The sequence below is a fragment of the Cynara cardunculus genome (assembly GCF_001531365.2).
Source record: "Cynara cardunculus var. scolymus isolate 2C chromosome LG 13, CcrdV1, whole genome shotgun sequence".
NCBI classification, from domain to species: Eukaryota; Viridiplantae; Streptophyta; class Magnoliopsida; order Asterales; family Asteraceae; genus Cynara; species Cynara cardunculus.
Window position 1 is genome coordinate 5,660,049 of NC_037540.1, and position 11,348 is coordinate 5,671,396.

At 35.5% G+C, this 11,348-nt stretch overlaps 2 protein-coding genes across 2 annotated transcripts; one reads left to right on the plus strand and one right to left on the minus strand.

The window, feature by feature from the left end:
* Positions 1-4,256: 4,256 nt before the first annotated feature.
* On the plus strand, positions 4,257-9,929 carry LOC112525472 (putative phospholipid-transporting ATPase 9). The gene is made up of 11 exons (XM_025135610.1): positions 4,257-4,649; positions 5,141-6,492; positions 6,591-6,701; positions 6,790-7,066; positions 7,173-7,261; positions 7,625-7,733; positions 7,815-8,018; positions 8,103-8,228; positions 8,442-8,540; positions 8,626-8,817; positions 9,084-9,929. Exons 1-11 carry the CDS (start codon positions 4,257-4,259, stop codon positions 9,726-9,728), a joined length of 3,597 nt encoding a protein of 1,198 aa, XP_024991378.1. The 3' UTR covers positions 9,729-9,929.
* Positions 9,930-10,591: 662 nt separating this feature from the next.
* Positions 10,592-11,339, minus strand: LOC112526031 (probable calcium-binding protein CML16). Its single transcript, XM_025136405.1, has one exon. It carries the CDS (start codon positions 11,264-11,266, stop codon positions 10,781-10,783), a length of 486 nt encoding a protein of 161 aa, XP_024992173.1. The 5' UTR covers positions 11,267-11,339; the 3' UTR covers positions 10,592-10,780.
* Positions 11,340-11,348: the final 9 nt, after the last annotated feature.

The window sequence follows — 11,348 nt, forward strand, 5'->3', positions numbered from 1 at the left end:
TATATATAATATATAATAATATAATTAAGCAAAAACTATTCAATATTGGACTCATTTCGAAKGTAYTAACGAGACGATTATAATGGTGTAACTTGTTAAAATAAAAATGTATTTTCTAAACATGTTTTAATTGATATACGATTATGTATGTTAATTTGATAAAGGTTTAAATTAAACATTTAAAAATAAATGACATAAAGTAAATTAATTAACTAATTATAGGGGTATAAAGTGTAAAAAGTGAAAAAGTAGTGATGAGAGGAGGGGGTGAAAAAGTGAAAAAGTAGTATAAATGGTCATTTAGTATTTTAAGATTTTAAGACTTTTGCTAAATTTGCTTAATAAGATAGTATAGATAAAAAATAAAAACGTCCCATGTTTTAAGACAAAACGAACATCGATCATTCCGATAGCAAGGAAGTTGTGTATCGTTTTCTATAATTAAGATAAATCGATTGAAAATAAAAATAAAAATAAAAAAGTAATATATATTTTTATTAGATTTGGGGTTTTATTTATATTTAATTTGACTTGTAATGGTTGTTCCTATGCACACTCTGTATGGGCGGCTAACCCAATATTATATAGGACCCGATTTGCAAATAACTATAAAAAAAGTATACTAATCACTGAAGTGAGGTGCCATCCCTCTATACACACCTTTCATAAAATAATTATAATGTAAAATTACAATTCTGTCCATGTGGTGTGGTGTGGTGTGGTGTGGGGAATTTTTTGTTATCGTCCTTGTATATATTTCATTTATTACATGTTAGTCTTTTGAGTTATTATTTTTGTTATAAATATCATTAATGATATCTAATTGGAGGTTGTTAGGTGTCTTCACATATTCTTTACATGGGGTATTTTAGTCTTTTTTAGAATATAACTCTTTCTTGCGAGCCGTACTAGAAGCAACGTGGATGAAAACCTATCGAAAATGTCATTTTTAGGTCATTTTTTCTTCTTCTTAAAATGTAAATACATCATATATGTAAGTTTAATCAAATGCAAACAACTATCTTCTTTCTTCTCAGTGTGTTACAACCATCATATCTTATATGAAAACCCGAAACCCTACTTTTTTTGGTTTATGATTGAAATCCATAATTTAGTGGTAGAATGCTAGCCCTAAAAACATGTGAATAAATTTGGGGATTATAGCCCTAAGTTGTTTGTTTTAGGGGAATTAAAAGGAGACAATTGATAGATGGATTTAGTCATTTGGAGACCAAAAAGATTCATGGTGTTATTCCAGCTCCAATAAACAACTTAGCAGAAGCATAATACTCAAACAATAATGTGATATATTTCAACAGGGGACGACGAAGTGGGATATGAAATCCAAATTATAAATAGATTCAATTGATGAGGATATGATGTAAGCTTCAGTTGGGGTGTAAATTGCCCTTGATAGGGTTTACTCTAAGCGACCATGTGGAAAACCTAATTTATCTCCAAGCCGATAACGCGTATGGTTTCTAGATGGGTTCCCACGAGGAAGGAAATCATAAAGAGTGAAGTTTTTTGGAATTTGTAGGGTGGAGGAGAGGGCAAAGGGGTGGTTGTAGGTTTCACATGACGTAGAATTTTCCAAAGAGAGAAGGAAACAAACACAAATGATAAAACGACACATGTTGGGTTTTTAATATAACAAAAATAATCAACGCTGCAGGACGAATGAAACTAGTAACAAAATACATCATTCAAAGGCAAAATTGTAATAAACAAAGTGGGGGACGAGAACAAAACCATCATACTACAAGGACGAAAACTCTAATTCGCTTAGAAAAAAATAGAGATCAAGAAATTTAATTTACACTGTGCAGGTTGGTTGAACTGAAAGTTTGTCACTATAAATTGTTAATAGAATTGAGTGACATGGGTATAAAAAGTTTAAGCTGGTCCGATTATAGGAGTTCGACAATTGTCATATTGCTTCAGTTTTAAGAGCATCTTCAAAATAAAAAAAGCAGAGATTTTGAAGTTTTTTTTTCCGCCAACGGAATCCTTAAAACATCCTCCAAAAACTAGAAAAGGGAAAGAGAGATGAGAAAATATTTTGGATGAAATTTGGAAGAGAGAGTAGGAATATTCAAAATTAACATTTTAACGAGAAATAGAACCATTAATTATTTTTTTAATTTATTTTAGAGGAGGTAGACAGAGAGGAAAGCAGTGAGAATATAAAGTTATTACTTTATAAAAAGTTTGTTGTTGTATTAATTGTATTGGATATTTTAATAATTTTATACAAAGTTTGTTATGGTATTTAAGTTCTGTTTGGTTCATACAGATGAATAAAATGAGAATGAAAATGACAATGACAGGGGATGAAAATGTGAATGAATTTTCATCCCCTCCAGTTTAATCAGGAATGAAATTTTGGACTTCTGGATGAACACATTATATTATAGAAAACCAAACAATTTCTTTTATTTTCATTCTCATTGATTACTGCTTAATACTTTTAAACAAATACCCCTAATAATTTTATAAAATTTCTGTTGGGGGTGTCAATTTTGGTGGATATTTGATCCAATTAAATTTATAAATTTTAAAATAAATGCAATGTAATTATTTGATCCAATTAAATTGGTGTTTTTATTCTACAAGAAATGAATGCAACTTTATATTTTATTTTATTTATATAATAAAAAAGCATTTAATGTAAGTATTTATTATTTAATTATTGTTATTAGATTATATCTTAAATCAAATATTATATTAATTTAAAAATGTAAACAAAAATGGTAATGTTTGAAAGGATTGAATGCCTGAATTCCACCGAGAGGCCAAACCTTGGATTCAAACCATCTCAAAAATTCCGCCAAAGACACAGATTGGGGCCATCTAGAACATTCTTTTACTTTATTTAACATATTTTCTAAAATAAAAATGAAAATTTTAAAGATTTTTTAAATTTAGAGAACTCTTTAAGATAATTACTATGAAAGAAAAATATTTTTACTAATATTATATTTCATAAATAAATAAAAATAAAAATTAAATATTTAAGATAGATAAATAATATTTTATTAAATAAGTAAATAAAATATTTAGTAATATTTTAAGATACCGTTAGAATTGAGATAAATTTTTTTACGAAAATTTTTAATTTTTAATTCCAGAGGATTTGTTAGAAATATTCTTATAATCTTATTTAATTTTGATAATCTCCAATCGATTTTTTAATAAGTTTTATATAAAATTGAAAAGGAATTTCTTGTAATTACATACAAATTTTAATGCAAAAATTACAAGTAATATAATCCAACAATTTTGGTTTTGGAAGACATTTGTAATTTGTCCATAAATCAAAAGATCCATTTGTCTGTTCTTCTTTGAAGCTTCTTACAACACACACAAAGAGGGAGGGGAGGGGAGGAGAGGAGAGGAGACAGTTCTCACGCCATAGATATAAATTCTTGTTGGAAAACAGTTTCCAATTATTAAATTGACATACATATATATGCATGTATATATCTATGTGTGTGAGAATTGTTGGAATTAAACGAAAACACATATAACCAGGAAACCCCTCTTTGAACAGTCTGTATTTCCTTTTAATTTCGGTTCTTTGTAAGGTTCTTATTTGATGTAAATGGTGGTAATCCAATTGATTCGAAATTGCTTTGTATTAATTGTTGTTGGGTTTGTTTATTCTGTGTTAGTTGGAAATATCGAATTTTTTTTTTAATCAACATATGCGCCTTATTAAAGTCAAAACATGAAAGGGACACAGAAAGAGATCCATCATTTGAGTCTTCGTTCAAACCTTTCGAGCTCTCAGAAAAATCAAATTATAGAACCATCTTCTTCCTCACATTTTCCCTTTCTTGTTCTCCGTGTAAACCCTCATATATATAAACTTTGTATGCATCTTCCCATTGTTAAAAACTTTATTCTTTTCTTTCTTTTTCTCTGTTTCTGATACAAAAGATTGTAGATTTACAAGAAATTTGGAGGATTTTAGACTTCCAGTTTTGTGGGTTGTTTTTTTATCAATTTGTTGTACACTTGCAATCCCTTCATCGTCTCTTTTGATAAATTCTTTTTTCTGGGTTCTACTGATTTTCATATTTAATTACTGGGGTTTTGGGCTTTTCTGCTTGAACCCATTTAGTTTATTCGATTGGGAGGTGTGCAAAGCACCAGTCTCTTGTTTTTCTGAGGGATTCCTCATCTGGGTATGTGTAAAAACAAGTATTCTTGAAACAAGTCGCAGTTGATTTCAGAAATTATCATAGAGCAGAATGAGGACAGGGAGGAAAAAGAGGTTGCATTTTAGCAAGATCTACTCGTTCAAGTGTGGTAAAAATACATTTGATGATGACCATTCACAGATTGGGGGTCCTGGATTCTCAAGAGTGGTTTATTGCAATGAAACTGGTGTGTCAGAGGTTGCAACTCAAAGTTATGCAGATAATTATGTGAGGTCAACCAAGTATACACCAATGACTTTCTTACCAAAATCATTGTTTGAACAGTTTAGAAGAGTTGCCAATTTCTATTTTCTTGTTACTGGTATCATGGCTTTTACACCCCTTGCACCTTACTCTGCTGGTAGTGCTATCCTTCCTCTTATCATTGTCATTGGTGCTACCATGGTCAAAGAAGGTATTGAAGATTGGCAAAGACAACAACAGGTACTTTCATGCTTCTAATTTTCTCCAACTTCTGTTAGATCCATCTCATTTTGAAGTTTAAATCATTAGTTCTTGGTGGGTTTTTATCCATCTTTTCAAGTTTTGGGGGAATCTTTTAGTTGTTGGTGGCTTTTGATTCATCTTTTTCAAGTTTTTTGGGGAAATCTTTAGTTCTTGGTGGCTTTTGATTCATCTTTTGGGGGTTTTGGGTATTTCTGATGGGAGTAATAAGTTTAAATTTCTTGTTGGTTATTTGAGAACTTTTATAGATCTTTAAGGTCGATAGTTGATGGCAGATTCATCAAAGAGAATTGATGTTCTTTCTACCTGTTTATTTTTATTTAATTTCTTCAATTTGATAACTTTTATGCAAAATATCAGCCTAAAAGTCTGTTCTTGAATTGCTTTTCTGCAAATGTTCTGAAATCATGTTATCTTTCACTGTTAGTTGGCTTCGGTTTTCTGATCTGGAATATCGAACCTCTTTTCAGGACCACGAGGTGAATAACCGAAAGGTCAAAGTTCATGGTGGAAGAGGAGTTTTTGAATCTAGAGAGTGGAAAAAACTAAGAGTAGGTGACGTAGTGAAGGTAGAAAAGGACGAATTCTTCCCGGCTGATCTTCTCTTGCTGTCATCGAGCTATGAGGAGGCCGTCTGTTATGTTGAAACAATGAACTTAGATGGGGAAACAAATTTGAAGCTAAAACAATCGTTGGATGCAACTTCTTCAATTAACGATGATTCAAACTTTAACAACTTCAAAGCTACTGTTAAATGTGAAGATCCAAATGCTAGTTTGTATACTTTCGTTGGAACTATGGAGTTTCAAGAACAACAGTATGCACTTTCTCCTCAACAGCTTCTGTTAAGAGATTCGAAGCTCAGAAACACAGATTACATCTATGGCGCTGTTATCTTCACAGGTCATGATACAAAAGTGATTCAGAACTCCACAGATGCACCTTCGAAAAGAAGTGGAATCGAGAGGAGAATGGATAGCATTATCTATTTCTTGTTCTTGATCTTGTTTCTGATTGCTTTTCTGGGTTCCATCTATTTCGGGATTGTAACGAAAGATGATTTAGATGGGGACAGGATGAAACGATGGTATTTGGGACCAGATAGATCGGAGATCTTTTTTGATCCCAAAAGAGCTCCGGTTGCAGCTATATATCACTTCCTCACGGCTTTGATGTTGTATAGCTACTTGATACCAATTTCTTTATACGTTTCAATAGAAATCGTGAAAGTTCTGCAGACGATCTTCATTAACAACGACATTCATATGTACTATGAAGTAGCTGACAAACCAGCCCATGCTCGGACCTCAAATCTAACCGAAGAACTTGGTCAAATCGACACCATTTTATCAGACAAAACCGGAACTTTAACWTGYAACTCAATGGAGTTCATCAARTGTTCTGTGGCAGGCACSGCTTAYGGRCGYSRTGTTACAGAAGTTGAGAGAGCTATGGCCAAACGAACAGGATCGCCATTGATTGTGAATGGTAGAGATCAACTTCTTGATGATGGCAATGATGGTGATTCCACCTTATCTGTCAAAGGCTACAATTTTGAAGATGAAAGAATCACAAATGGCTACTGGATTCATGAGCCACATTCAAATGTGATTCAGAAGTTCTTCCGTTTATTGGCAATCTGTCATACGGCCATACCTGATGTCGATGAAGATACAGGAAAGGTTACATATGAAGCTGAATCGCCAGATGAGGCTGCTTTCGTGATAGCAGCAAGAGAACTTGGCTTCGAGTTCTACAAAAGGACACAAACAACCGTCTCTTTTATGGAGTTAGATCCCATATCCAAGAAAAAAGTCGAAAGGTAAAAACTTTTTCGCCTTTTTCTTGTTTTGGGCAAATTTTAGTAGCAAACCTGAAATGGGTTTTGGTTAAATTAACCTTTTTATCGTTCGTTTGCAGGACGTTTGAACTTTTGAACGTTTTAGAGTTTAACAGCGCTCGAAAGCGAATGTCTGTTATCGTCAGGGACGAGGATGGCAAACTACTTCTACTCTGTAAAGGGGCCGACAGGTTAGTAAAATATGCGATAAATCAATCTTTATTTCTATTAACGGGCATCTCTGTTTGTTTCCAACGTTCTCTTTTGGGTTGTGTTCAGTGTTATGTTCGATAGACTTGCCAAAAATGGAAGGCAGTTTGAAGAGAATACGAAAGCACATGTGCATGATTACGCTGATGCAGGTTTACGGACCTTAATACTAGCGTATCGTGAACTTGCTGAGGATGAATACAAGGAATTCAACAAAAAGTTCATAGAAGCCAAGAACTCGGTAAGTGCAGACCGAGATGATTTGATTGATGAAACAACCGAAGAAATCGAAAAAGATTTGATACTTCTCGGTGCCACTGCTGTTGAGGACAAACTCCAAAAAGGGGTGAGTTTTTCTTAATTCAAGAACTTCATATTCGGATTTAGATGTTGAATCGTTTTCGCCTGAGTGGTTTTTAACGCGATTTTTGCGTTCTTTTCGATTTTTCCAGGTACCAGAATGCATTGACAAACTTGCTCAAGCAGGAATCAAGATATGGGTTCTCACCGGTGATAAGATGGAAACCGCAATCAATGTTGGGTAAGTTTTCCTATGTTTGACGACCATAAGCTAGCTTATTTTTTGAGCTTACTGAAAATGACCGTTCGGTTAAGCTATTCTTTTGAAAAACTACTTCAAGTAGCGTTTCAATAAGCCCCAAGGTTTTTTTTTTCCTACTTTACACTGTCATCTAGCTTATTAGCTGGTTTTTACCGAAGATAACTAGTTTATCAACTAACAACTAGCTTTTCAACTATCAGCTATCGTGTCAGTTAGTTGCAAAACATACCATTTGTCTTTTTTCTCTTTGTTGTTTAAGTAATCCCGTTTGTTCTTTTCTTGATTCGAGTTATACGTATATGTCTGGTTGTATCTAACATTCAAAAATCAAACATTTTGCAGCTTTGCGTGTAGTTTGCTTAGACAAGGAATGAAACAGATTATAGTCACCTTGGAGTCACCAGAAATCATAGCAGCGGAAAAAGCCGGGGAGAAAAATGTAATTGCAAAGGTGAGCATGCGTTTGTTTGTTCTGCTTCTGTTGTTACTTCAGTATAAGTTTTTCCCGGAAATGACAAATTTGCCCTTGCAGGTTTCGAAAGACAGCGTCAAGAAGCAGATAATAGCAGGGAAGGCTCAGCTTGATGCTTCGTCTTCTGATCCATATGCTTTGATCATCGATGGAAAATCTTTGGCATACGCTTTGCACGATGACATTAAGAACACGTTTTTGGATCTCGCTGTTGGCTGTGCGTCCGTTATTTGCTGTCGTTCTTCGCCAAAACAGAAAGCGCTGGTTAGTTTTTCGTTCGTTTCATTTCCATTGGTTTTTTCCAAGATAAAAGATCAAACTAGAAACTAAAGCATAAACGACACACAGGTTACAAGACTTGTTAAAGAGGGAACCGGGAAAACAACTTTAGCGATCGGTGATGGGGCAAACGATGTCGGAATGCTTCAAGAAGCTGATATCGGCATCGGGATTAGTGGCGTTGAGGGAATGCAGGTACTTATCATATATTTACCCTCTTCTATAATGATCGTACTTACATAGAACTCATAAAGGCCATTTTGACCGCTATAAGCTAGCTTATTGAAAAGCCCTTGATTGGTTTAGCTAGTTTGCTTAACATGGCCGAAAGCACTTCATTTAATCATAGTTACACTTTGTTTTTTAGATACATGGATGTTTTCTAAACAGTTTCTATTTGGTGAATAGGCGGTTATGTCAAGCGATATCGCAATTGCTCAGTTTCGGTTTCTGGAACGCTTGCTATTGGTTCACGGACATTGGTGTTACCGAAGAATTTCTTCAATGGTAAGGCACTATTTTTACTTGTTTTTAGCACATGGATTTGCTCGATAGCATGATCGAATAACACCCTTTTTTGCTATGTTTGTAGATATGCTACTTTTTCTATAAGAATATTGCGTTCGGAACCACAGTATTCTTATATGAAGCGTATGCATCATTCTCGGGTCAACCTGCATATAATGATTGGTATTTATCGCTTTACAATGTGTTCTTCACATCACTTCCAGCCATTGCATTGGGTGTTTTCGACCAGGATGTATCTGCACGATTTTGTCTCAAGGTATGCCGTATGCCCAAACGCCCTTCTAGTCGTTGAATCTGCACCAATTTTCTTTCAATTTTATTGCCTATGAATCAAACAGTCATACTTCATTTTACGCGAAATCATTAAAATAGCATAACATTTATCAAACCGTCTTTTTCATTCTGCACTAAATCATACCGAGCCTCTTATCTCCTGCACGATATCATCAACATCAAGAAGGGCATTACTGTCATTTCACACCGATTAATCGGATGCTAATAAGCTGCTTTTTTCGATGACAGTTCCCTTTACTATACCAAGAAGGTGTTCAAAACACCCTCTTCAGATGGCGTCGGATATTTGGCTGGATGCTCAACGGGCTAGCCAGCGGCGTAATCATCTTTTTCCTCTGCATAAGAGCGTTAGACCCCGAGTCATACCGAAAGAACGGAAAAACCGCAGGGATGGAAGTCGTGGGGGCCACAATCTACACATGTGTCGTGTGGGTCGTCAACTGCCAAATGGCACTTGCGGTCAGCTACTTCACCTTAATCCAACACATCTTCATCTGGGGCGGAATCGTCCTTTGGTACATCTTTCTCTTGGCATACGGTGCAATGCCCGTAAACCTTTCAACAACCGCCTACAAAGTGTTTGTAGAAACACTCGCACCCGCACCGTCGTATTGGTTCGTGACCATTTTCGTGGTGATAGCTGCATTGATTCCTTACTACAGCTATAAAGCGGTTCAGATGAGATTCTTCCCGGCTTACCATGGAATGATACAATGGATCAGATACGAAGGTAACACCGATGATCCAGAGTATGTTAACATGGTGCGACAACGGTCGATACGGACAACGACGGTCGGGTTCACGGCTCGGTCGATAGCAAGAGACAACAACTTGTATCACTTGAACTTGGAGCGACAAGCGCCGGCTAGATGATGGTCGCATAAGCAGTGTTGTTGTATTGTGGTTGTTGTACAGAAGCCGGATGGCGTAAACTACAAGATTTTGGTAGAAATTTATAATTCTTTAATTATTAACAAGATAAGATAATGGTGGAGCAATTTCCTTGTGAAGTTTTGTTGTAAATTTGGGAAGTTGTGTATAGATTTTGAAGAAAAGAATCATCATCTTTTACCATCTTCAACCTCTCTTTTTTTTTTTTTTTTTTTCCAAATTTCTACTTGTTCGGTATCTTGTCTGACATGGTGTAAACAAAGCGATCTAAACTAGGGGTACTTGATGACCCCGATGCGAATCCGGAGCAATCCGATGTCTAATCGAATCGTAAAAGTTTCAAACGGTAGATATTGGATTGGAATTGAGTTATGGTCATTTGAATCCAATCCAACACAACCCGATGAAGCACCCTTAATCTAAACATCACTCGTTTTTACAACTTCCAACTTTCTTCTTTGTGCTAGTCTAAATAAGGAGCTGTTTACAAAGCTTACTAGGTAAATGCTTACCAACAAGAGCACCATCCTTATTTCTCTTATTGAGTAGCATTCTTTGCCATCAAACGGTAAATTAGTAAATTGTGTTGATTATTCAATTTACTTTAATTAGTTAAATTATTTTAATATATGTATATATATATATATATATATACACAGAGACACAATGGGACCAAATCCGATGGACATTCTCCGGCAACCAGCACCACTCCTCCGGTCACCTAATATATATCAATTACCTAACAATATAAAGGAGATACGTATGTATAGAAACGGAGCTGAGGCCATATGAAAAAGAATTTATTTAAGATTGTTATTCTCCTTACATTTCTTCTTCTCCTTCTCCTTCAATGATACACATAAAAGATCCTATAGAATTAACCTTATAATTAATAAGCAAAAAGTAGCTATACAGATTAAGATGATTAATTGACCTTCTTGAGATCATGTAAACCCATCCACATCCTATATATATATATATGTTCATCATCAATCCTCAAGAACAACCACATGATTCGTTTCATTGCATCGCTGCTAGGAGATCTTTATTCCAAGGAATTCCGATGCCGGCATCCCTAGAATGGCTGTAAATTCATGAAAACTAATGATTCCGTCACCATTGGTGTCTATATCGTTCATGAGGTCATTGAGTTCACGGTAGGTCAAAGGCAAGCCCATTTTGGCCATCTGACCCGCAAGTTCCGCCGGCGTGATGGACCCATCACCATCTTTGTCAAACAACTGAAAGACCTTCATGAGTTGATCTTGGTTGACGAAAACCTCCTCGTCGAAATCGGGCAAAATGGCATTCAGCAATTCCTCAAACTCAATGGATCCGTTTCCATTTGCATCCATTTTAGCTAAGACGGCATCGAATTCGTCACCGACGGGTATGAGGCCAACGGATCGGAAAAGGGCGGCTAGCTCGAGCTGGGTAAGGCTGCCATCGGAGTCGAGGTCGAAGCGGGTGAAAATGTCTTTTAGGAGGTTGACTTGGTTGGCGGATGGAAGCTGAGCCATGACGAGACCACCCTGCAGATCGATCGAGATAATATCAGATGAGAAGCTGAGCCATGACGAGACCACCCTGCAGATCGATCGA

Bases quoted from the DNA above. Each gene is read 5' to 3' on its own strand.
- LOC112526031 (XM_025136405.1), bottom strand. From the start codon at position 11,266: ATGGCTCAGCTTCCATCCGCCAACCAAGTCAACCTCCTAAAAGACATT.